Below are 23,714 nucleotides of genomic sequence, written 5' to 3' on the forward strand. Positions count from 1 at the left end.
CTGTCATCACTGAATGGGTGTGGTCATTCTAATGATCGTTACAGTGTTATAATGCCAAAGCTTACACACACACACACACACACACACACACACACACACACACACACACACACAGACACACACACACACACACACACACACACACACACACACACACACACACACACACACACACACACACACACACACACACACACACACACACACACACACACACATTACGTGTAGTTGCAGACATGATCTACAGTGGGCACCATTGAGCAGACCGATGTAATGATGAGGTAGATAATAAATTCAGAGGGGGAAATAATATTAATATTAAAATTACTCGAATGCATTTTCAGGTAAATAACCGAATCGGGTGGGGGGGGGGGGGGGGGGGGGGGCATATCAACGTATAACCCTCACCTAGATCTAAAACATCTGAATCTACTTTCATTGTCCTTTGTGGTAATTGCATCGAAAGGAAGACAGGATGAAATAGTAACTCAAAGCATGTCTTAAACGCCATACCAACCATGTTGTGTCACTATGTAAATAATTATCAAAGTAAGCAAGACACTAATGCTCTGTTTATGTTGTATTAGCTGCTATTAAATTAAATATTACATGTCTACAGGCCGTACTGCCAACTAAGTATGGAAAGACAAAAAGAGACTGATACAATACAGGCATCGCCTTAGCAGCTGACCACAAAGACAAAACAAAGAATTATGTCTGGAGCAAAGTTAGATCCATACAGAGTGGTATCACCAACATAACCCCAATTAAAAAAAAAAAGTGTAAAGAAAATGAAGAGCGAGGAACCAACAGATTGTTTTCTTGCAGTACATGCGTTATTGTTACACGGCATGTACAGAGGCAAAGTTAGAATCTACAGTAACTACTTGTAGCTTTTACTGGAGGTTTACGAGCAGGCTTGAGGTTTAATCAGAATAGTGCAAACGGCTCATCAAGATGACTAAGCACATTAGAAAGAATCAGCCATAGGCCTACATGTTTGAACCGGTGGATGGATGGACACGGAGCCCAAGCTGCCCGGGAACCACTTATTTGGTCACCATGAATGATGTACAATAATGAACCGTACAATATAAAGTCTAAATTGCACAGGTACAGTTGGAACGATTAGTCGATTAGTCCACTGACGTGTACTTGAAATTATTTGTTCATATTTCGATTTTCAGGCCAAAAAACCCATCTCAGTTTGAGGGTTTTCTGGCTTTCCTTCTAATAATTTCAATTGAAGGATTTTTATGACGAGGATCATTTTTCAAAGGCGACTTCTAACCTTAATATATCTAAATGAAAATGCGTTCTATGGGTACCCACAAGTCTCCCTCTTACAGACAGGCCTATTTTATGACAATCTGAGACAGTTTGGGGCAATTCCAATGGAGTTTTTCTCCTGTAGTACAAATATGTTATTTTTTGCCTATTCTAAAATGGTTTATTTGAATATTCCCGCATACTTGGGTCCTTAAACAGGCTTGGATTTGACTTTATTGGGTCTGACTGTAAAGCTGAGACTCTTGTGGACTACCTGAGCCCAACTGTATTCATATGTGTTGATGTACTGGTATGTCCCCATAGCAGCCATCTCATCGTAGTGAGACGATTTTTTTGAAACTTGAGCTGTTGTGACCTTTCGGATAATCACAGTTTCATGAAACTTAATAACCACAAACTCGAGACCTGGGGCATTTACAGAATGGGTGGCTTTTTTCTTAGTATTGGCAATAAGGGGGTTTCTGAGCCGTTTCCATAACAGAAGTGCCCGTCCAAATTGTTGAAAATTCTTGCAGAGATCTCCAAATGTCAAACGTCTTTGATCCCAAATCACAGCATGGATTTTCTATGGTGTTTCTCAAGGTCTGGATGACTTAATGTGGTATTTTGGAGGAATTTTGGACAATTTTTTATTCTAAATATAGAGTGGCAAAAACTTTCCATCCCACACACAACTATGTGTCGGGAAGGACAGAGAAGAAACAGCACAACAGTGCTTTTTACAGTTACTGTGGTGTCTTCCTCAATTCCAAAGCTTTCCCCTCATCAACTTCTCACAGAAGTTCAGCTGAATTTATTATCATTTGTAGGTCTTTTTAATCGGAAGCCTCTCACGTCTCCCGTTGCTGCAGTACCACTCTCCGCCTGAAATGTTAATAATCCACTGGCAGGGGCGCTGCTTTACCAAAACACAAATATCCCTACAAACCAATGTGGAGAAAAATATAAAAAATCGTATTTTGATGACACTTCACAACTGTGCGTATGAGGGGCCAAGCTTATCTTCTCTGTATCCTTCCCAGTTTAGTACATGTGAAGGGAAATAAAGCTTTTAAGAGAGCACCAGAATGAGGCCAGAGTGTTGAACTCTTTTGTGGCCCGGGTGTGTATGCTCTCAAGTAATAATAGGCTACATTGTAGAAATACTAAAAATCCTGGATTCAAATTTTTTTTCAGGTAAAATAAAAAAAATATTAGCATCAAAATATACTTAAAGTACCAAAAACAAAGTACGAATTATGTAGAATGGCCCATTTCAGAATAATATAGCCTATAGAATATTGCTGAATTATAATTAGTGATGGGTTCATCACTTTTATTGTTGCAGCTGGCCAAGCAATCGGCCAGCCCTGAATCGGCACTTCACTATAAAATTAATTATGGTTAAATTCCATTGAGCTGCTTCAGTTTCAGGGTCCTGGTATTGTGCGTGCTGGCTCACTGTCACATTATCATGGTTTACTTGGATTCTTAAAAAGAACAGCGCAATTGTTAAAGGAGCTGTACTCAACATTTAGAACATAAATATATCAGTTAACAACAAGATATAGGAGTAATGTCATCTTGAGCAGAGAACGAAGTCACTCTCCCTCTGTGTATGCTGTAATCCGAGGTTCCCTGCTCTCTGTTTTGATACTGTGGGGCAATCCCAGCTAACTCTTTTTTCAGTATTCGAGTAGAGCACCTTTAATATTGTTAGCAACACCTGTTGCCTGATGAAGTTTTGACAAAGCTTACAGCTAGGGCTTACGAGCCCTTAGCTATGTTGTTATTTTTAAGATGATTTTGTCAAGACAGATAGCTGTCCATGTTTGTGGTTGCTTGCATCTCTGGAAGTGTGTCTCTGTCTGTCTGTCTTTGTGTCCGTCTTTTCTATCTTTCTCTCTCCTTTTCTTCCTCCCCAACCGGTGCAGACAGATGTCCGTCCTCCACAGAGCTGGGTCTGTCCGACGTTCCTGCCTGTTATAGGGAAGGTTTTTGTTGCCACCGTACTCTGTAGAGGAATTGTTGGGTCTATGTAAATCATAAATAAGTCATAGAGTGTGGTCTATACCTACTCTGTAAAGTGTCCTGAGATAACTTTTGTTATGATTTGACACTAAAATTGAATTGAATTGAATTGAAGTCAAAAAAGCTAACCTTGCCTAACCAGTAGATGAATCTCCCTGATACAGGATCGCTTATCATACTTGATTAAACGGGGGATTTCCATTTAACTTTTTTTGTGACGACTTTGAGGTGATGTTTCTGCTTATCTCTTTATCTCTTATTGTGGTTTCATCAGCTTACTTTAATGCTACGGGATTTTATTTCATAGCTGAACGGTAATTTGCACCACATGCCATAACATTTAATGCCAAATGATGACACTGAAAGCCAGACATTTAAAAGGTCAAGAAACAATTTCTCCAGCCCACATGACCACATACGACCCACGTGTTAGGTTAGGTTTAGGCATCATAACGACTTGGTTAGGATAAGGCAAAGATAATGCATAGGTTAACATAAGCAAGTAAGTACTACAGTGGTGATTGCTTTTAGACTGCAAGGGAAGCTCACCTTCTCCTAAAATGTCACCAAAAAAAAAAAAAAAAAAGTGGCGAAATATGTACTGCTGTGTGTACATTTCATTGACTAAATACGCGCTAGAAAGCCTTCATCTTTTGTTCAGAATCAGCTACTTATCACAGGTAACCGCCGCAACTTCCTTCTAATTCATCCCCGCAGCGCCACAGCGCTTCACAAAGTCGGCTGCTCAGCTTCTACTGACTTCAGTGGGGAAACTGCAGAGCTTTGTGTTTGGCGACTCTGTTCTGTCACTATGCGGTTACTTTCCCCAACGAGCAGCGGCAGCTTCGGAGCTTCTCCCCCCGTCACGATCACTCACAGGTGGTCACACTTCACAGTCCCCTGGCGCAGCAGCTACAGCTGGGCCAAGGCCGTTTAAGCAGCCTAGCTCTGTTGGCCATTGAGAGACACTGGTCAAGTCCTTGGAAAAGACGCCTAGTTGGTACGACAAGGTCACAGATGATTTTCTCAAAAAGAAACGAAGGGTAGAATTTACATATAAATAAACAAACATTTATGACATAGGCCGGCACACCAAGAGGGTTCCTGGTTCGAATCCTGCCTGGGGCCCTTCTGTGTGGAGTTTGCATGTTCTCCCCCGTGTCTGCTTGATTTATCATCGGATTTATGATGTAAAGGACCTGAGCCGTCCTGGCTGACCAGTCCATTCTGCACATACGCATACTTATTCCTGTCTGATTTGTACGCATGAACATTTCACATAAAAAACAACAACAATTTTCTGAACTGTCTCTGATCGCAGATTGTGTGCGTTGGGAGTAGTGATGCATGGATTTCAGTTATATCCGCAGGCACCATGGTTGTCTCGACTGGGTAAGGCTGTTCTTATTTACTGTTGCAAACATAGATTTGAAGTGACTAGATCGCTGTAACCGTATTGCTGTGTATGATATTAGTTTAAAAAATGACTGGATCGGAATGATCCAGCTAATTAGTCAATATTGGAGCCGAGATCCGATCCGGGGTGGTTGAAACCAGTGCAGAATGTGGCTTAGCATTTTCTGCTGGAATAAGCAAGGACATCCCTGGAAAAAGACACTGCCTGAATGGCAGCATATGTTGGTCCAAGACTTTTATGTACCTTTCAGCATCAATGGTGCCTTCACAGATGTGCAAGTTACCCATGCCATGGGCACTAACACACCCCCATACCATCACAGAAGGCTTTTGAACTTTGCACTGATAACAATCTTGATGGTCCTTTTCCTAACTGGGTGGAGGACACAGCCTCCATGATTTCCAAAAGTATTTGAAATGTGGAATCATTGACTGTAGATGATGACATCCATCCTTAAGTGGTGAACCTCGCTCCACCCTTGCTGGTAAAACTGAGCCTTTTGAGGATGCTCCTTTATTACCCATTAAGAAGAAAAAAATACTCAATACTTGTCAGTACTTTTTAGATTTATCATATTTAGTCTGTATGGAAGCCCATTTCCGCCAGTCTGATGGGGAAAAAAAGATCCTGTAAGTCATTATTATGAGATACTAAGTCATTATTATGAGATACTAAGTCATTATTATGAGATGCTATCTCATTATAATGACTTACAGGATCTTTTTTTCCATAGGACTGGAGGAAATGGTCTTCCATAAGTCTGCACATTATGTCCATTACATTGTACATTTTCATTTTTTTGTTTGTGTACAATATAAATGCCCTAAAACTGCACATTTTTTAATTTCTTTAGTTTTCTATACGGTTTGGTTTTGCCTTATTTTTGCACTATTCTTTATTGTTTGGGATATATTACCTATGTTTGTCTTTTCTTTCCTTTGTACCCATTGCACCTTGGGTCGTTTATGTCTGGCACATGTTGCAGAATTTACAATAAAGTTGACTTGGACTTTCTCTAACATGAGCGAAAAAAAGACGAGTGGGCCTACTTTTCCATAGACTACACATTGCTGCCATGACATTTTAAAGACATTCATGAATCCATAACTCCAGATGGGAAACTTATGTAAACATAAAGTCTTGTGGTTTAATAGCTGCTGTGGTCGCGCACAGGTGCGTACAGGTATGGTGTCACAGCACCCTGCATTTTCCACTTTTCATGTGTTTACAGCAATCAAGGGCGCGGCTGTATCCCTAGGTCTATACGCGCGCCGAGTTCACTCAAGTGAAAAAAGTACACGCACGGCTTACTTTTCCCACTACTATCGCGGAGAGAGGGACAAGTGAGAGGCAGCAGAGAGCGAGAAACGAGTTCCCCTCGCAGACCGCTGCTGTTGCTGTGCCACTACGCAAACAGACCACACGCCGTGGGAGAGGTCTCCCCGAATCGAGGCTGCGCTCGAAACGATCATGCAAGCGATTGACGAGCGCGTCATGTTTGTCTTTCTCCTCTTCTGTTCCGTGCGATCAGTGGCTCTGTGCTCCGCAATCCCCTGGGATACTGTACCGCCCTCGATGGCTCTGCTATCGGCGTTTCGCTCACACTGAATGGCTTCCTCGAGCAAGTAAAAGCGGGGTGAGAGAGAGCCGCGTCTCCGCCTGTGAACCAAAGCTCCGCATCGACTTCCCGGTGAGAGGGGGTGAGTGTCTACTTGTATGTCTGCCGACGTGTGAGGCGTCCTGTCGGGGTCGCCTGAGGACTCACCGGCGGTGGCAGGAGAAGGGAAGGGAAGGGGGAGGGGGCAGCGGGGAGGGGAGGAGAGCTCTGTGCGGTGTCCTTAGCGCTGTGAATTCCGGTTGATGATGGACGGTCCAGTAGATACGGGGACAATGAAAGTTTGGGATAAGTGGGCCTATGCCACTTAGGGGGAGGGTCCAAGTTGGCACAGTCCTCAACTTTTTTTTTTTTTTTTTTAAACGTACTTATCACCAATGATGTGTCCGTAGTTAAATGGTTAATTCTGTGTACCTCTTCTTTCAAATATGCCAAAATGTGATGCCAGTCAGGCTTTTTTTTGGCACGGCAGCTCTTAGCGAGCGCCGGTTGTAAAGAATTGTGCCTTGTTGTGCTCCCACCCCCCGCTCCGTGCCGCACTGGTTCCGTCTGGCTCGCCCTCAGCTGCTGCGTGTCCTGGGATGACCTGTTGATGTCGGTAGAATGGAGAATGGCAGGGGGAGCGATTTCCCCCATCACCAAAATATTTAAATAAGCAACATTTGGGCTTGACAACCGGCGCCGCAGCACCGCTACCTCGTCCACACAGGCAGTAAGTGTCATGTTTATATTTTGGAGTGTGTGGACTATATCGCGGAAATGCTTTTGACATTGTGCAGCGGGGCTGAGTGTGTGCATGAGGTGGATGGTGCGCCGGGGCGAACCCAAAATATTTAACAGTAGCGTTAGCTTAGCCATTAGCCACCTCTATAGGCCTGCTGCGGATGGGAGGGGGGGTGAAACATTTCAGCGTTGTCAGCCACAAGGGAGAGGAGGACAAACTGAACCATCAGTCTGTTGAAGATATTAATATACTTGAATGTCATTTGACGTTAACAGGAACACATCGTCGCCCTCACCCGGGTATCACCGGGGCTTGCTGCCATCCTATGTGCCCCCTCCCTCCCGTCGCCGGTGCCAGCAGACAGTGGAGCACTCCCGGCGGAAAGACTGGCACACGGCGCGGTGTGTTAAAGAGCTCCTTATCTGTTCCCCATTACCCGGTAGAAGACATTTCTCTACAGAGGCAGCTGTAGTCGGGACACTCAAAGGGGTACGCGTGGGTACAGCCTCAGTTATATGGAGTTAAGAAGTTTAGACGCTCTGGTGTCTGTGCTGCTTTAAGTAAAGAACTCCCTGTTATATTAAAAAAAAACACGAATCAGGTCTCTACATAGCCCGATAAGTGTCTCCACTGGGTAGGCGAAGCACGGCCATTCAGGCATGGGCACATGAGAACCAGGAAATGCCTATAGAGGTAATGCATTGTGTGGCATGACTCCACAGTAATCACCCACACGGCAGTGTAAGAGCATGCTGTTTTTTTAAATGGTAGAACTGGATAATCTGGTAAGAAGTCAGACAGTGTAGGTTCCCAAATATGTCCAATCATAACATACCATGAGCCCTTTTGAGTGTGGGCAAAACGTTCTTAAGACTTACTATGAAAAGTCTGAGGTCTTAAGTATGTTGTGAGTATGTTTGACCTACTTTCCCCCCACCAGCCCAGTTGGTATAATCCACAGGGTGAGTGTGGAGCGAATTTCACTCGTTCACATAGCCCTGCTCTATATATTTAATGGAATAGGGACCTGAGATGATCCCTCTCATCTCTGCAGGCCTCACTGCCCCTCCTTGGTGCATAAAGACACACATGCACACACAGTCACATTCTCTCTCACTGTCAGGGCGAACTGTGCAAACACACCCTGTTCTCAGCCCTGTGTTTGTGTGTCTTTATGCGCACGCATGTGTGCTTACTGCGGCTTGCCAAACTGTAAACAAGCAGTATTGTCTAATGTCTGTGTGCGACTCAGTGTGCCTTTGTGGGTTTGTTTGAGTTTGTGTGTGCGCATCTGTGTTTTAGTATGAGGGAGAGGGAGCTTGAGTGAGACAGAGACAAAGAGAGCATTTCTCTTTACCCTGGAGCTTGGCAAGATCCCAAATGAAAGGCTTTGGATATGATGGGGCGGCTCACTCCAGCCCAGTCACACCAAAGTTGGTTGTATGCCTTGCACAGGGTGGGCTTCGATCATTTTGTTCTCAAAGTATGAGAGATTGTCTTTGTTTGGTATCTGCCGGTGTGTGCGTGTGCAGCTTGCACACTTGCAACACTTTTAAGTGGTAAAGCATCTGTGTGAAAAGCAGTTTTATCTAGGCCTTGTACACTCATCTGTGTATATATGTGAAAACACTTGTGACCTGTATTCTGCTTAAAGGAACGGTTTATGGCCACTGAATTTCCACGTGGGCTTATCAATGGATCTGTTGTATTCTCAGCTGTGATTATGAAGGTTATATAGTGTTGTGGGTACAGAGGGCATACAATGTGAATCCCCAAGTAGATTCCTCCCCATGCAATTGCAGAAAATGAGGTCATGTAGGCCTATAAACAATCTAAAACATAAAATAAAATATCTGGTGTCTTTTAGATATCCTGACCAGGGATGGGACAAAATATCGTTTCAGGAATATATTGTATTCCATCTCTTGGGATACACTATCGATACACTGGCACCAAATATCGATATTTTTATTAAAACATGCAGATTCCTGTTCCTTCTTTCTCATGAAAGTAAAGTACACTGACAACACAACGAGCATGCAACTTGTTCATCCTACATGACGGACAGGTTTACATAAAACAAGCTGGTTGAGCAGTGAAATGTGTTTTTAAAAAATACACATGTGTTTTTCTCATTCATTTATTTGTTTTTATACATTTCGTTTACACAGATTGAAAAGCTTTTACTGAGGCATCGTTGCATCCTTCCTTTTAAACATTTTAACCCCAGAACTGTCCTGCGTACTGGTAGTGCAGCCTTGTGCCAGTTTAAATGGCTATTTTACATTGGAATTATGTGGACATGGACAAGTTGCATGGGTGTATCTATCTATCTCACGGAATCGAGCAGTAACAGGGCCTACATACATTGTTCATATCTTCAACAGAGAGAACTGTTGTAAGCTTGAATTTAACATTGACATGCATGATACAGTATAGGAATCGTCAGTGGGGCGCAGGTAAAGGGAGTATGTTTGCCTTTGACTAAGTGAACAGAACCATACTATGTGGTGTTTGTTTAGGCCGCACACTTGTCCACATAGAATAACAGACCATGACCCAGTTATTTAAGGACACAGGATTTTATAGCTCATAGAAGAAGAAGAAAATAAAAAGGCTTTTACTGGGCCCACTCCTGGCAATAACAACTACCGCAACGCTTAAGTGACGTATAGGATTAATGCAATGAAGATTATCCAAGCAGGCTTCAACACAACTTTGCCTCCAATATCAACGTCCTGTGAGCCTGCCAAAAGCCTTCAGTAGGACTGTGTGAAGAAATATTTGTGGTCAATGTCAGTCGGATATGCCAAGGGATAGAATGCCTATTCAATCTGACTTATTTTCTCTAGAATAGAGGTGTTTCATTATATATAATTTTGTGTGGTGGTAATAAAAATAGACCAAGGGCGCACTCACACTAGGCCCAGATGATCCTTGCTGTGCTTTAGCGTAATCGCCCCCTTCCCTTACAGACCAGGCCTGCTTTCACTCACATAACATGAAATGGTCCGGGCCTCGGCTCGATTGCCTCTTGCTTAAAGACGTCATCACCACTCGTTTTTTTTTTGGTTGTCCAACAGTTTTTTGAATATTTTCATCCGACCAAATCTGCGGTAAACACTGCACCTCCGCATCAGGCCACCACCAAACTTTCGGCAGCATCTTTTTATGTGTCGGTCGCGGAGAACAGTCACATATAAATAGTCTCAGGACTTCTGTCAGTGCTCGTGCTCGTACATGTGCAATCGGGCTTTACTAAAGCCCATCTCTCTCAACCGGGCCGAAGCTTAGGGCGCACTCACACTGTCGTTCTGTCCCGGGCCAAAACCGTTTTTTCAGCTAAAGCCTAGTACGTTTAAGCAGTGTGAGTGCACCCGTTCCGCGCATAACTGCGGACAGCGGGCCGCCCACGGCCCGCTTGAAAGAGGTGGGCTTTAGCAGAGCCGTCTGCACATGTACGGGCATGAGCGTGCGCACGTGTACGAGCACGAGCCCTACGGCGATAGCGGTATGTCTGCCTGTTCGGACATAGAAAATAGAACGACGGACCATGCGCGGACATTTAACAACAACAACAATGGCGGTGAAAGGTTCACGTTGGTGTGATGCGGAGGTGGAGTGTTTACTGCAGATTTGGTCGGATGAAAAGATTCAAAAACAGTCGACAAGACGCACAAAAACTCTGAGGTCTGTGGAAAGATTTGTAAACAAAGCCACACACACGCGATCAATGCGTGTGACGTGTTACGGCGTGATGTCGTATGGACAGCAAGAAGCATTGGCCGAGGCCCAGGCAGTGTGAGTACAAACGGGGCTCGGGCGCGGGGGGAGAGGGAGGGGGGACAAGTACCCTGAAGCCCGGGTCGCGGTGCGGAAGGACAGTGTGAGTGCGCCCTTAGTCACAGCTCACTTGTACTCACATTGGTCAAACAAACTAGACATTAGCTGTGATTCATGCTTGGGCAAGGTACGAATGGTAAGTGTGAGTAGGCTCTTTGCATATGTCTGGTATTACTTTTTACCAGTGAAAGACTGTCAGCCAATTAATGTAAGAGTTTGACATTGCTCGCAATGTATAGTTTTAGGAATCTTCTCTCTGAGCTTTCTGTCTTTTAGCACATCCTTGTTACATCACACCTCCTCTTCACACCAAAGAGCAGCACAGGACAAAACAGTTTTTATCATTGTTGTGAATGGGCCTGCCCAACTTATCCTATCACCTGGGACCATGACTCTGCTCATGACCAGGGATAAAGCAGTTTAAACACTAAAATAAAAACCTGGCAGGTATGATCTGTACATGTATGACATTATGCTGAATCAAGGAAGACCTCTATGCCAAGACACTTGAGGATGTCATCTTTGACTTTAGGAAACAGTTATCAACAATTCTAACAATTATTTTCTGACCAGCAACTATTAGATCAATCAAGGAAATGGTTGGCATATTAATCAATAATGAAAATAAGCATTTGTTGCAATTCAAGATAATTACAAGTAAGGCTGACACATTTTCAATAACCAGTGTTATGCACAGAGTTTGTGTGGATAGGGTTTAACTGTCATTTATTGTAACTGTGTAATTTATATCTTTCTTTCTCCCACTTGTTTCTTTCTGTCTCTCTTTCTTTCCCAACTAGACCCTTTGGTGGTGTGCGTAGGCGCACCATGGCCCAGACCCTCCAGATGGCGATCCCGAACTTTGGCAACAACGTTTTAGAGTGTCTGAATGAGCAGCGGCTGCAGGGCCTCTACTGCGATGTCTCTGTGGTGGTTAAGGGCCATTCCTTCAAGGTACTGATGAAACAAGTTATTGTTTTCATGAAAAAATGATCAAAGTTCAGGCTTGGGTGGAAACAACCCTGTGGGTCCATGACAGCCATGTTGCATGACGGACATAATGCCGTATACTAAAAGCATTTTGGACATTCTGAAATTGGGCAGCCATCGTTACTTTTGTAACTTTGTACTGTGGATCCAGGTCCAACCTTTAATTATTCATTCTAGAATGATTTTAGAAGATTTTCCTAATTCTTCCTTTCTAGCTGAATGTCTAGCAATAAGTTAAGTTACCTGTGTGTAGTCTTTACTTGCATTGTCAATTGGATTTCCTTAATGGCATGTCATTTCCTACTTCGCCTGTAAAGGCAATGGGTTATAGTCTTGGTTGGATGTCATTCGTCACTCTTATTCTTATCTCAGATTTCCTTCACATTCTCTGCCCTGCAACTTTGTTTTTAGGTCTTATTTCAATGATGACTGAGAACATTGGGGGAAACTCCAAATCAGTATTTTAGGATTCATATTATTATAAAGACGTATTAAACACAAATAATTAAATGACTGGGAATATAACATCCATACATCAAATTCACCAGTACTTGGCACCAAATGGTTAACCTTAATAGTTACTATTTTGGTCTTCTGTACTTAATTCAATTTATACTTTAATTTATTTAAACTGTATGTCGTTTTGGCAAAGTCTAGTTTTGTTATGGGACCATAACTTAGTTAGGGTATACGTAAATTTGACCGATTAGTCTTTAAGAGTATCTTATGACCATGTCTTCATATCAAGGAATGAGGGCTGGTCAATATGACAATATACCAGCCAAAAGTTTGGACAACATGGAAAACATGTCTAAACTTTTGACTGGTACTATAAACTGTATCTTCAAAATTATATTAAAATGTTGGATATTTTTAATGCAGTATGACAATTTAGCATCTTTCAATGGAATCATTATCACAAATAAATCATATTCACATTTTCTGATACTAAACTATGTTGTCTAAATTGACAGTAACTATCACATTAACTCAAACTCAGAAAATATAATCTAAAAATACCTGAGGAAATATAATTTGAAAACAGCAGTTTTGACTTTTTGCAGTTTTGAACAAACATAAATTGGATGACAAAACCCGTGACTTCACAGACATGAGCAGATGATAACTATATACTTCTCTACATTGTTTCTATCACAATGTCTAAAATCCAGCAGCCCAACTGTCATTTGGATGATACTTGTTCTGATCCTTACATGTAATGTCCATTTTGCACTAAAGTTCTTAAAGGAGCTGTACTAAAAAGTGGGCTGGGACTGCAGCCACGTGGCTCTCAAAAACCATTCCCCAATATGTGAAATGTATTGTCACAGCCACATGCACGAACATGCATGCGCGAGACTTCATTCTCTGCTCAGCACGCCACTATGCCACAATATCTTTACATATTTGTTTGCTGCTGTATTAATGCTCTGAATGTTCCTTTCCCGGCTCCTTTAATAAAATGAGGAAATACCTTTTAATTTGTCAAGTATTTAATTCACACAGGAGAATGCAAAAATGCGCTTTACATTGTGGTTATTTCATATACAGTAGACTATTCATTGAATTACCAGAAAACATGCTATATCATGACGTATATCACTACCTCCATATGAAATTACCGTTATCGGGTAAGATTTTAGCCATCTTAACCAGCCTAACAAGGAACTCTCTCTTATTTTTAAATCATTAAGTGAGAGAAAAATACCTTATCTGACATTAATATTCTCTTCTAAGTTCTAATGGGATGCATCACTTATCTGCTTTTGTCTCAGGCCCACCGGGCTGTGCTGGCTGCTAGCAGTTCTTATTTCCGGGACCTTTTCAGCAGCAGCAATAGTGGAGGAGGTATCAGCAATGAGACGAGCCCAACTGTAGTGGAGCTCCCGTCGGCTGTGCAGCCTCAAAGCTTCCAGCAGATTTTGTCTTTCTGCTACACAGGCCGTCTCAGCATGACGGTGGGGGACCAGTTTCTCCTCATGTATACTGCCGGCTTCCTGCAGATCCAGCAGATCATGGAAAAAGGCACTGAGTTCTTCCTCAAGGTAAGGCTGAAATAACCCAGTAACACAGTAGTCAGGACAAATCTGAAAAAGGGACAAGTTTTCAAAGCTTTGAGCACAATAAGCACATAAACAGAATGCCATTTACATTTAATACGGTGGCAGCAAAAGTGTAAAGTGGCAGAGTTCCCAGAATGGGCCAAAAGAAATCTAGATTACCAAAATGACCATTTAGGGTTAAATGTTTTTTGTTTGTTTATTTGTGATCTGGAAGGATCTGGGTTCGATCCCTTATCTGGGCAGGGCCTTTCTGTGTGGAGTTTGCATGTTCTCCCCGTGTTGGCGTGGGTTTACTCGGGTTTTCTCCCACCACAAAAACCATGTAAGCTAGGCTAGTGCTCCTGCAAGGCCCTTGCCCACTGCTCCTCGTGGATAGGATGGGTTAGACTTAGACTCCGCAAGGAAATTTAATTTCTAGCAGCTTTCAATACAGTTGTGTGTAAAAAATAGGATAAACATAAATTAATACATTAAATAGCTAAATATAGAAAGTAAACAATAAACAGTAAACTCTTTGCTAAATATAGAAAGTAAACCATAAATGCAGAGAACGTTTTACTGTATGTCTCTTAAGCTTATATTGTGCTCAGAGTTTGGAAAGGCAAACATGGAAAGCATCAATCTACAGGGGGGGCATGTATGCACCAATGAAATTGAAGAGCAGTCTGCCCTGTAGTTGTTGAAATACCTTTTCATTGGTGAAAAGTGCTGGTGGAAGTCAAATTATAGTGTCTATTGGAATAATTTACTTTGACCATGGACGGAAAGACTGTCCATCCTTCACCACAGCCACCAGCATGACAAAACCCTGCGAGCAAACGCTTATCTCTTTGCTACATCAGTGTGTTCGTGTATGCTGACACAAAGTTGTATACATTCACTTCTAGGTCTCATCCCCCAGCTGCGATTCCCAGGGCCTTCACGCTGAGGAGGCACCACCTTCTGAGCCCCAGAGCCCTGTGACGCAGACCAGTAACAGTGCAGGCCGGCCTGCCTCCTGCCTGACGCCGCTCCCTCTAGTTTCAAGAGTCAAGACAGAGCAGCCCTCGAGCCAGCCGGAAGCAGCCACTCCTTACTCGGTAGTCTGCACTCCTGTGGCCAAGCGGCTGTGGGAGGGTGGTAGCAGCCGAGATGGAGGCGGGATAGGCTCAGGGGGAGGAGGTGGGGCCAGGAAGGCAGCCCGTTATTCCCAGGAGGCGGTGAGGGGCAGTGCCATTCAGAGCCCCGGAGCCCTCGGACTAGCCATGGGTATGGGTGCCAACGTAACCAGCCTGGCAGGCATGACGGCCAGTGGCGGGATTAGTGGCAGTGCTGGCACCAACGGGAGCTCTACAGCAGGCCTCGGTATGTCAGAGGGCGCCAGCCCCGGCACCCTGAGCACCTACGCCAGTGACTCACCCATCAGCTACCATGATGATGAAGAAGAGGAAGAGGGGACAGATGAATGTGCTGAAGAGCAGTATAGGCAAATCTGCAACATGTATACCATGTACAGCATGCTCAACATGGGAGCTGCAGGTAACCAACATCAGACCACTCATATCTTTGCTGAAAGATCATTCTTTTCTTTCCCTGGCATAGTTTTTAACGATTTTATAGTAATCTGATGTATTTCTAGCAGAGGTTGAACTGTGCACTCCTCTGTGTGTAAAAGTGATATGGTTCTATTGTAATTTTGCTGCATTGTTTTTCTCCAGCAGCTGGCGAACGTGTTGAGGCTTTACCAGATCACACAGAGACACGGGGTCGGATGCGAGGTAGAGACCTCACATGTCTTCCTGCAGAACTCATCGCTCAGATAGGCAACCGCTGTCATCCCAAACTGTACGAAGAAGGAGACCCTGCTGAGAAACTAGAGTTAGTCTCAGGTATGGTTTTTGTGTTCTCAAAGAAGAGAGGGTTTTAGAGGAGCTGATAGAATGCACATAAGTGTTTATCTAAGGCATTTTAAACATTTGGAAGATATTTGTTTACCAGTATCTAGATATATTAGAGAAGCGTACACTTGAGCTATAAAATATACAGTACATGCAGCAATATACACGTGTTTATTCAATGCATCTAAACAGGTCAAGGCCAATGGCAATGATATGTATACACATATTTGGAGAACGCTGTCCTCAAATGACTCGGTTTGGCACTGGCATGCAGATTACGTGGCAGTACTGCACATTTGACTCGGTGTGTTAACAGTATATCAAGGACATCCTGTGGCAATGTCTGTTATCTTACGGGTCGAGTTATATACCTTTCAATTTCCTTTCTTTAATGTTTATAAAAAACAGACATTCTTTTTCTCATACTGTCTGTCTGAGTATACCTATATCCCCCTTCTGTCTGAAAAGCTCAGTTGCTGTATATGACCCATAAACAGCAAGGCAATAAATCATAAACAGTGATAAGTGCTGATAATGTTCGGTGGTTTATTTGTTTTTAATATTCATTTCATGTGCATTCTTTGCAGGTACTTCTGTGTATATATCCAGAGCCCAGCTAATGAACTGTCATGTGAGCGCAGGGACCAGACACAAGGTGCTGCTTAGGAGGCTGCTGGCTGCCTTCTTTGACAGGTTTGTTACTTTTGTCTGTGTGTCTGCGTCTATTTCTGCAAGTATTTGATGTAAAGTCGACAAACGCTTGGTTTTAATATAGACAATGTATTTTTTTGCTGGCATTAGAGGGATGTAACAACTATTTTTGTTTTCCTGGGTTCTGTGCAACTCATTCTCATTTTTACTTTGTTGTATAAGGAATACTCTGGCTAACAGCTGTGGAACAGGGATCCGCTCGTCCACCAATGACCCGAGCCGCAAGCCCCTGGACAACAGAGTTCTGCATGCGGTCAAATGTGAGAATACATGTTATGATTGGTTGTTAAATATCTCTTAATAGTGAATCATGTCTGTTTTTAGGTTGCTTTTGGATGACAGTGCAAATGGGAGATTATTTACCACCTAATGCACCCTTATGTTTAGCATTAGGTAATAACCAACAGTGACCACAAGATAGCACTATTCCGCTATGTTTACATACTGTATGTGTGCATGTATATAACCAGGTGGAAAAGGATATCTTTGTCACAAAAAGGTTTATGAAAACTTGTGTATCTCCTTTGATAGCTCACATTTGGGTTTGTTTTGTGAAGACAAACACATTACCTACATGTCATTAGTAAAATGAGAAAGGCAGCAGGGCATATATGAAGAGATGAGCCGCTCCATTTTACATTTACATTTACAAGTCAGTGTTGGGGCCTTTGTGATCTGCAGGAGTCCTGCAAATACGATCTCACTTTAAATTCTGAGGGATATGGCTGTACAGTATTTGCCAGAAGGAACTGAAGTGTGTGTGAATGTAGATTTCTGATGTCATTCAGATAATTTAGGATGGACCAGATGCAGTGTCAATGCTGCAAATCCAGATTGATGCAAATTTTCTCAAGGAAAATCACTGAGTTTTTTTTTTTTTTTACTTTCTATGTGGGGAAAACCATGTTAAACAAAATATTAATCATAGCAGAGTAGTTTTTAAATACATTTCCTCTGACAACTGTTTCTGCTGTTTAGCTCACCGTCTCCTTCATGAAACTAGTTTTTGTCTTGCATTGCTTGTCTTGTCATGCAGTCAGCCTAACTTTTTCTGTTTTTCTTAATTTCCTTTTCCATGTCAGTTTATTGCCAGAACTTTGCAACCAGCTTCAAAGAGAGCGAGATGAACGCCATTGCAGCTGACATGTGCACCAACGCCCGACGTGTGGTCCGTAAGAGTTGGATCCCCAAGCTGAAGCTGCTGATGGCCGAGAGCGACGCCTACACCGCTTTCCTTCCCGATGGCGTCAAGATGGAGGATGATACCCTGGGGGCGGACCCGGCCTTCGACCCCGCCTCTCTGGAGGCTGCCGGCGGAGCTGGCTTGGAGTCTGGCGGCTCTTCAGGTGAATCGCTACCAGGTGTGGGCGGGGACGGAGGAGTGTTATTTTGAACACTGTCCGGGGGAAGGTTGAAATTTGGTGACGCACATACCAGTATTCCCCAGTTCTGCTTGCCTCCTCACACTTTGGCCCACGCTGATCTCTCACATTTGACTGTCTATACTACACTGCTAGGGTCAACAATTGTTGTTACCCTGACGTAACCAGGACATAAAAACTTTCAATTTTGCTTTATGACTGTACAATGGAGTTAGTTGAGGAGAAGGAGAGAGTGCAAGGGTTTTCTCTCTGCCTCCCCTTGTCTTTTTAAGGTGTGTAAGCGCATCGACTGTTGCATAATAAATACATTCCCTGAAGTGCAGGTGATTGGGGGTGGGGACGACGACATATGGCTCAGAAGGAGTGAAAGAGGAGGATGGATGGATGGACAGGCTAGAACTAGCGGTGGCGAGTATATTGAATGTAAGTGTCAGTGGCATTTTTCTCCATACAATCCTGACAACTTGCATTCCAGCCCAGAAAAAAGGAACTACATTTGAAATAGATACAATAATAAACATTAACACTACCTGTTCTTCCTCCCCTTGCATCTTCCATTTATTACCATGCAATTATTCTTCACCACATCACCTTTCTAGAGACCAGAGAATCTCACATGAGTGTTTCACTGTGCCGTATCTTAAAGAAGTTTATCTCATCTTTCTGTTTTCTAAATTTTTAGCGCGTTCCTCCATCTTAAAACTGAAAAAGTGATGCAGAGAGAAGGCGAAAGCTTTTTACCAAGATGATTGTGAAGAAAATTTAAAGGGCAACAGGTAATCAAAGATGGTCATATTTTTAGAAGAAAAAACTATATTTATACAAGTGCCCGTGCCTAGAATGGTGTGAGCAAAGAGAGTGAGAGGGATTGTTTTAAAATCTCGATCTTCATGTTTTATTGAAAGGTCTGTCAAATAAGGAAAAGTGCTATTTTTGCATAAAAAAGGAGTAGAATAAAGCAGTCTTATCATAAGACCCATAGTCATTTATTTTCATCTTTATTTGGCAGTGCATAGTGATGGAATGAGCAGTTGAACTGCTAAATTTGAAGCATCTCATCTTCTGGTTACTAGCTTGACAGGAATAATAAGACTGATTGAGCTGGCTTGACTGTTGTCTATGATAACTATTTCTCGTTAGGTTATGAACCTGCAATGTTTCCATAAAACATTGGCCCACAATTTTGAAGATTACTTGTAGAATTATATTGTTGTATTGATCTGATAAATGAAAAAGTCACTGGAAATAATTATGGAATATTGGAACGTGCCTTTTTAATTAAGATCAATAAGCAGAAGCTTGGTGGGTATAGGGATGTCATGAGGAGGCAATATTGCTTGAAGCGTAGGTTTTATGGTACTATACATGTGTACGTGACACAGTTCTTTGGTAAAGAAGGCCTGTGTTGCGTCTGAAGTACAGTATGTAGTTTATTCATGTATTCATGTCAAGGAAATTCAAAATGGCTGACAGTTTTATTTTAGAGTTTGAAATCATTTTGCACCTTCCATGAGAGTGGAGGTTTCTGCACCTTAATGAGAAGAACCAGTGGTTCATGCACCTTTTTAAGAAATGTTGTGTAGCAATTGAACCCCTTTAGGTGGAATTTGTTTTTTTCTTTTCTTTTCCATGTCTGCCTGTGTTTCTTGTTTAGAAGTGGCACAAATTCCTACTGTAAATAATCAAGATGACTGTTGAGTTTGAATCCCAAGTGTTCTTCCTTTTCGTTGCTGGATGCATCTGATTATAAAATGTCAACAACTGAACTCTTTTTTTTTTTTTTATGTGAAAGCTTGTGTTTGCTAGAAGCTTTTCGAATTGTCAGAAGATTGTTCCTGTTGCAGATGGATATAAGTGAAAATAGTCTGGGTGTGACTTAGGAATGTGTACTTAACCTGAAATGCTCTTGTATACGACTGATTACGTTCTCCCTTTGGGAGTCATTTCGAAAAAGGTTCTTTTTTTTCTGAAGACAGGTACAGGTCAAAAAGCAGGAAGAAATGTATGCGTCTTATTGAAGGCAGATAAAAAAAGAACTAGATGCATGATAGAAAGAACACCAATCTCATTATTGATTAAAATGATAGGGATGCGTTTCTTGAAATGGTTTAATTTGAGGATATATGGACAGAACAAAAATGCAGTACCTTATTATAAGTATCCTCTAAAGGGTAACGACAGCAATACCTCAGTAAACTCAGCATTTGACTGTAGATGCCACATGAGCACCCCTCCCCCACAAAGTACCTCTTTAGTATCTTTTTAAAGACTGTTGTGCTTCCTGTCTTTTCATGCAGCTGGTGTCATGTTTCACTTCCACAAGTTTATTCGTGTGTTTCAGAGAGAGGCAAAGCAGCAGTTTTAGGTGGTTTAAATCCAGACTGTAACCTGTACCTTGAATTTGCTTAGTGGCTTTAACTGGGCCAAGTTTATATTATAACTGAAATTACATCTTCATGTTTTCCCCAGTTTTTTTTAAAAGAAGAAGAAGAAGAATTCCTTTATTAATCCCACAAGGGGAAATTTAATTTTGATGACACTACCTAAATTAGTGTATTTAAATTACCGTAATCTCTTAAATAGGTTGCTGGGAAATCACATAATGTTATACAGAAAACCTGTCATTTCAGATTTTTAAGGTTTTCTAAATAATTCCGCATTCAGACCAGATTCATAGATAATTGCTTTTTGTACGGAGTTAAAGGACCAAGACGCGCCAATCAATTTAGTTTTTCAGCATTTAATCTAGCAATGGAATTTTACTCTATTTTCTTGATATCTTATTATAATCATTATCATAATGGCGACTACATCTGTCAAATTACTGCTCAATTGCATGAATTAAGTTATATAATTACGGGACTGTTGATTGTGCCCTTCACAGAGGTACTAGTGAAAACAGATCAGTAATGTACCGTATCGTAAAACCGTTGACCCTTAGAAAAACAGTGAAAACAAAAAAAAATAAAAGCTTTTTAAGATGAAAAATTCAAAACCTAAAGAAGCTTTTAAAGCGAGAAACAACTTAGTTTCTTACAATACCCATGTTAAACGTTGACCTACTGAATGACTTGTACTGCGTTCTAGTAAATGAGCATCGATTCTAAGGAAGCCATGTTAGTCTGTCATGACACCGCAGCCATAACCTACCTGCACACTGCTTCATCTGCAATAGGTGTGAGTGTGGTTGTGTTTACTTTGTGTGCATTTGAGAATAGAAAGATTTCATGCTTCTTTTTTTCCAGCACCTTGTAAGAAAATTGTACCTTTCAACATATGTGTTTACACTTCACAAAACATCTAGACCTACACACTTGAATGGATAAGGTGTGGCACGCATGGGGAACCTTTTGTGACTAAACAGTACATATATAAATACGATTATACACATGTATAGATAAATACTGTATATTATATATAGATGCACACATAGAGGTCAGATTGTTTGTTGTGCACTCGCAGCATGAGGTATATATTTACCCAGAAACGGCGCTTTTTCACAACCTGTGCAGTAATTGGTCTGCCCATGTCTTTGCCCTTGTCCTTTGCCCTCTGTAACCCTGTAGCACCAGTGACATCCTGTACCGCTCATACTATTTCTTTCTGTGTTCCAAGTGCCAATAACTTTGTGAAAGCCCTGTAACTGTGACCCAACATTATCAAAGGTAATTGCACATTAACAACTGTAAAATAAATAAATACAAATCATAGAGAAAATGTCAAAATGGATTAAATAATGAATACCTTAATAAAAGATTTGTAACAATTTCTCTTTGACTCCTTTTTTTGTTTTTACTGTTACGGTTACTGTTTTTCTGCTTGTTGGGTGTCACAACATTATACTGTACATTATACACTTTTCATGTACGATACTGGAATAAAGTAAATGTATAGCTAATGCTTCCAAGTTATTTTTAATCTTACCAGACTTTGATGAACAATTGCCTTAAAAAAAACTAAATGAACGAATACATTCAAAGTTCCTTTTCTTGTTCAAAGATAAATCTAAATTAAGTCAGTTTTATTCATTGTGTATTATTTAAATGAATTTACTGTAAGTAAGCAGGTTTCATAAACCTACAGATACAGTCTAAACACGCATGCTCATTGCTTCTGTTTCCCTTCATTCACACTTCAGTACTCACACCTGGAGGCTGCCATGAAAGACCAGTTTCTTACATGCTTTATCACCCCACACAGTTATTCCTGCCTTCATTTGTTTATAGTTTTGCTTTCATACTTGATATACAGTACTTTACATACTTGAAAAGACAGCTGCCTCATGCAGCAAACGTGTGACAAAACCGTAAAACTCAAACATGAAGATTGCGAAATAGGGTTTCATACTGGCTCATGTTATCTATCTAAAATAGTGGTAAAGAGAAGACATGTTATAGAATCACTAAGTATTACATCTAAGGACAAAACCTTCTATCCCAATATAGGTCATTTCTTGATGACATATATCACGATACAGCATGTTTTCTGGTAATTCAGTATATCAAAAGTCTAAATGAAATAACCACGTGGTAAAGCCTATTTTTGTATACTCCTGTGTGAATTAAATACTTGTCAAACTAAAAGTACTGAATATTTTCTCATCTTATGAAGAACTTTAATGCAAAATGAACATAACATGCAAGGATCAGAACATAAAGAGTTGTCCAAATGACGTAAATATTGCGGTAACACGGATCCAGAGGACTTATTTCAGCATATCACGATATCTGCTCACATACTGTATGTGAAATCATGGGTTATGTAATCCAATAAATTATGATTGCATTGAGCTGTGTGGTGATGTGAAGTTTGGCTACAATACCAAAACTGCAGTTTTCAAAATGAATATTGGATTGATATTACCTCGGATGTTTTAGATAATATGAATATATAATAATATAATATAATTTGAAGTTAGACTTAATGTGCTTGTTATTGTCAATTTAGCCAATATGTATCACAAAATCTGATTTCTTCATGGTATTAATTCCACTGAAAAACGATACATTTTCACATAGAATTACCCCCTAGACCTAATTACATCGATAGCTAATTTTTAATACTAACTTTGTCACCAGTTTAAGAAATTGGTGCCCATTATAATGACTTCAGTCATTAACAGTGATTTAATTATGGTGGTTCAGCTGGGAGGGTGGGGGGGGATTTAAATTCAGTCTATATGAATCTATCTGAATGTGACTAGATCAACAGATTCAGAATGATGTGCTGTGTATGATAAACTATTGGCATGCATGACCTCCTTAAACCAGACACCAAACAGTGCACAGCCAAGAGCAGAATCAAGTTCTCTTTTTAATTTCCATTGTTAGTGCACCACCCAGTGTTGAGAGGATGACAAGACTGACTGCAGGAAATAAGTGGACGAGACTGCACAAACAACTTTTACAGCTTGGCAATTCAAGCTCAAACCTGTTATTGTGATGATGCTTAAGCGGCACTGAAGGAAACTAACACATGTATCTGTTGTGGTCAAAGCCATGCAGGGCACATGTGGATGAAGGAGTTGGTGGTGGACTTTAGGAAATAGAGGACCTGTCTGAACTCCACCTTCATCGATGGAGAGGTTGACATTGTGGATGAGTACAAGTAGCTGGGCAGGTCCACATAGACATTAAACTAAACTGGACTAAAAACACAGATGCCATGTTCAAGAAAGGTCAGCGGCACCTGTATTTCGTCAGGAGACTCAGGTCTTTCAGTGTGTGCCGTCAGATGTTCTATCTTCTGCTGTGCCGGAGCAGCAGGCTGAAGAAAGCTGACTGATGGAAAAA

The 23,714-nt window shown here is 41.5% G+C and overlaps 1 protein-coding gene across 5 annotated transcripts; it reads left to right on the forward strand.

The window, feature by feature from the left end:
* Nucleotides 1-6,333: 6,333 nt before the first annotated feature.
* nacc1a (nucleus accumbens associated 1, BEN and BTB (POZ) domain containing a) lies at nt 6,334-21,657 on the forward strand. 5 transcript variants are annotated; one of them, XM_083931970.1, is made up of 9 exons: nt 6,888-7,044; nt 7,332-7,457; nt 11,700-11,853; nt 13,665-13,934; nt 14,840-15,470; nt 15,650-15,820; nt 16,417-16,522; nt 16,703-16,800; nt 17,623-21,657. In XM_083931970.1, exons 3-9 carry the CDS (start codon nt 11,728-11,730, stop codon nt 17,931-17,933), a joined length of 1,713 nt encoding a protein of 570 aa, XP_083788096.1. In that variant the 5' UTR covers nt 6,888-7,044; nt 7,332-7,457; nt 11,700-11,727; the 3' UTR covers nt 17,934-21,657. The 5 variants fall into 5 exon arrangements, with proteins under 5 accessions (XP_083788098.1, XP_083788096.1, XP_083788100.1 ...); XM_083931974.1 differs by having other exon boundaries at nt 15,653-15,820; XM_083931972.1 differs by lacking the exons at nt 6,888-7,044; nt 7,332-7,457 and adding an exon at nt 6,334-6,417.
* The last annotated feature ends 2,057 nt before the right edge of the window (nt 21,658-23,714 follow it).

The sequence above is a fragment of the Echiichthys vipera genome (assembly GCF_963691815.1).
Source record: "Echiichthys vipera genome assembly, chromosome: 17".
Taxonomy (NCBI): domain Eukaryota; kingdom Metazoa; phylum Chordata; class Actinopteri; order Perciformes; family Trachinidae; genus Echiichthys; species Echiichthys vipera.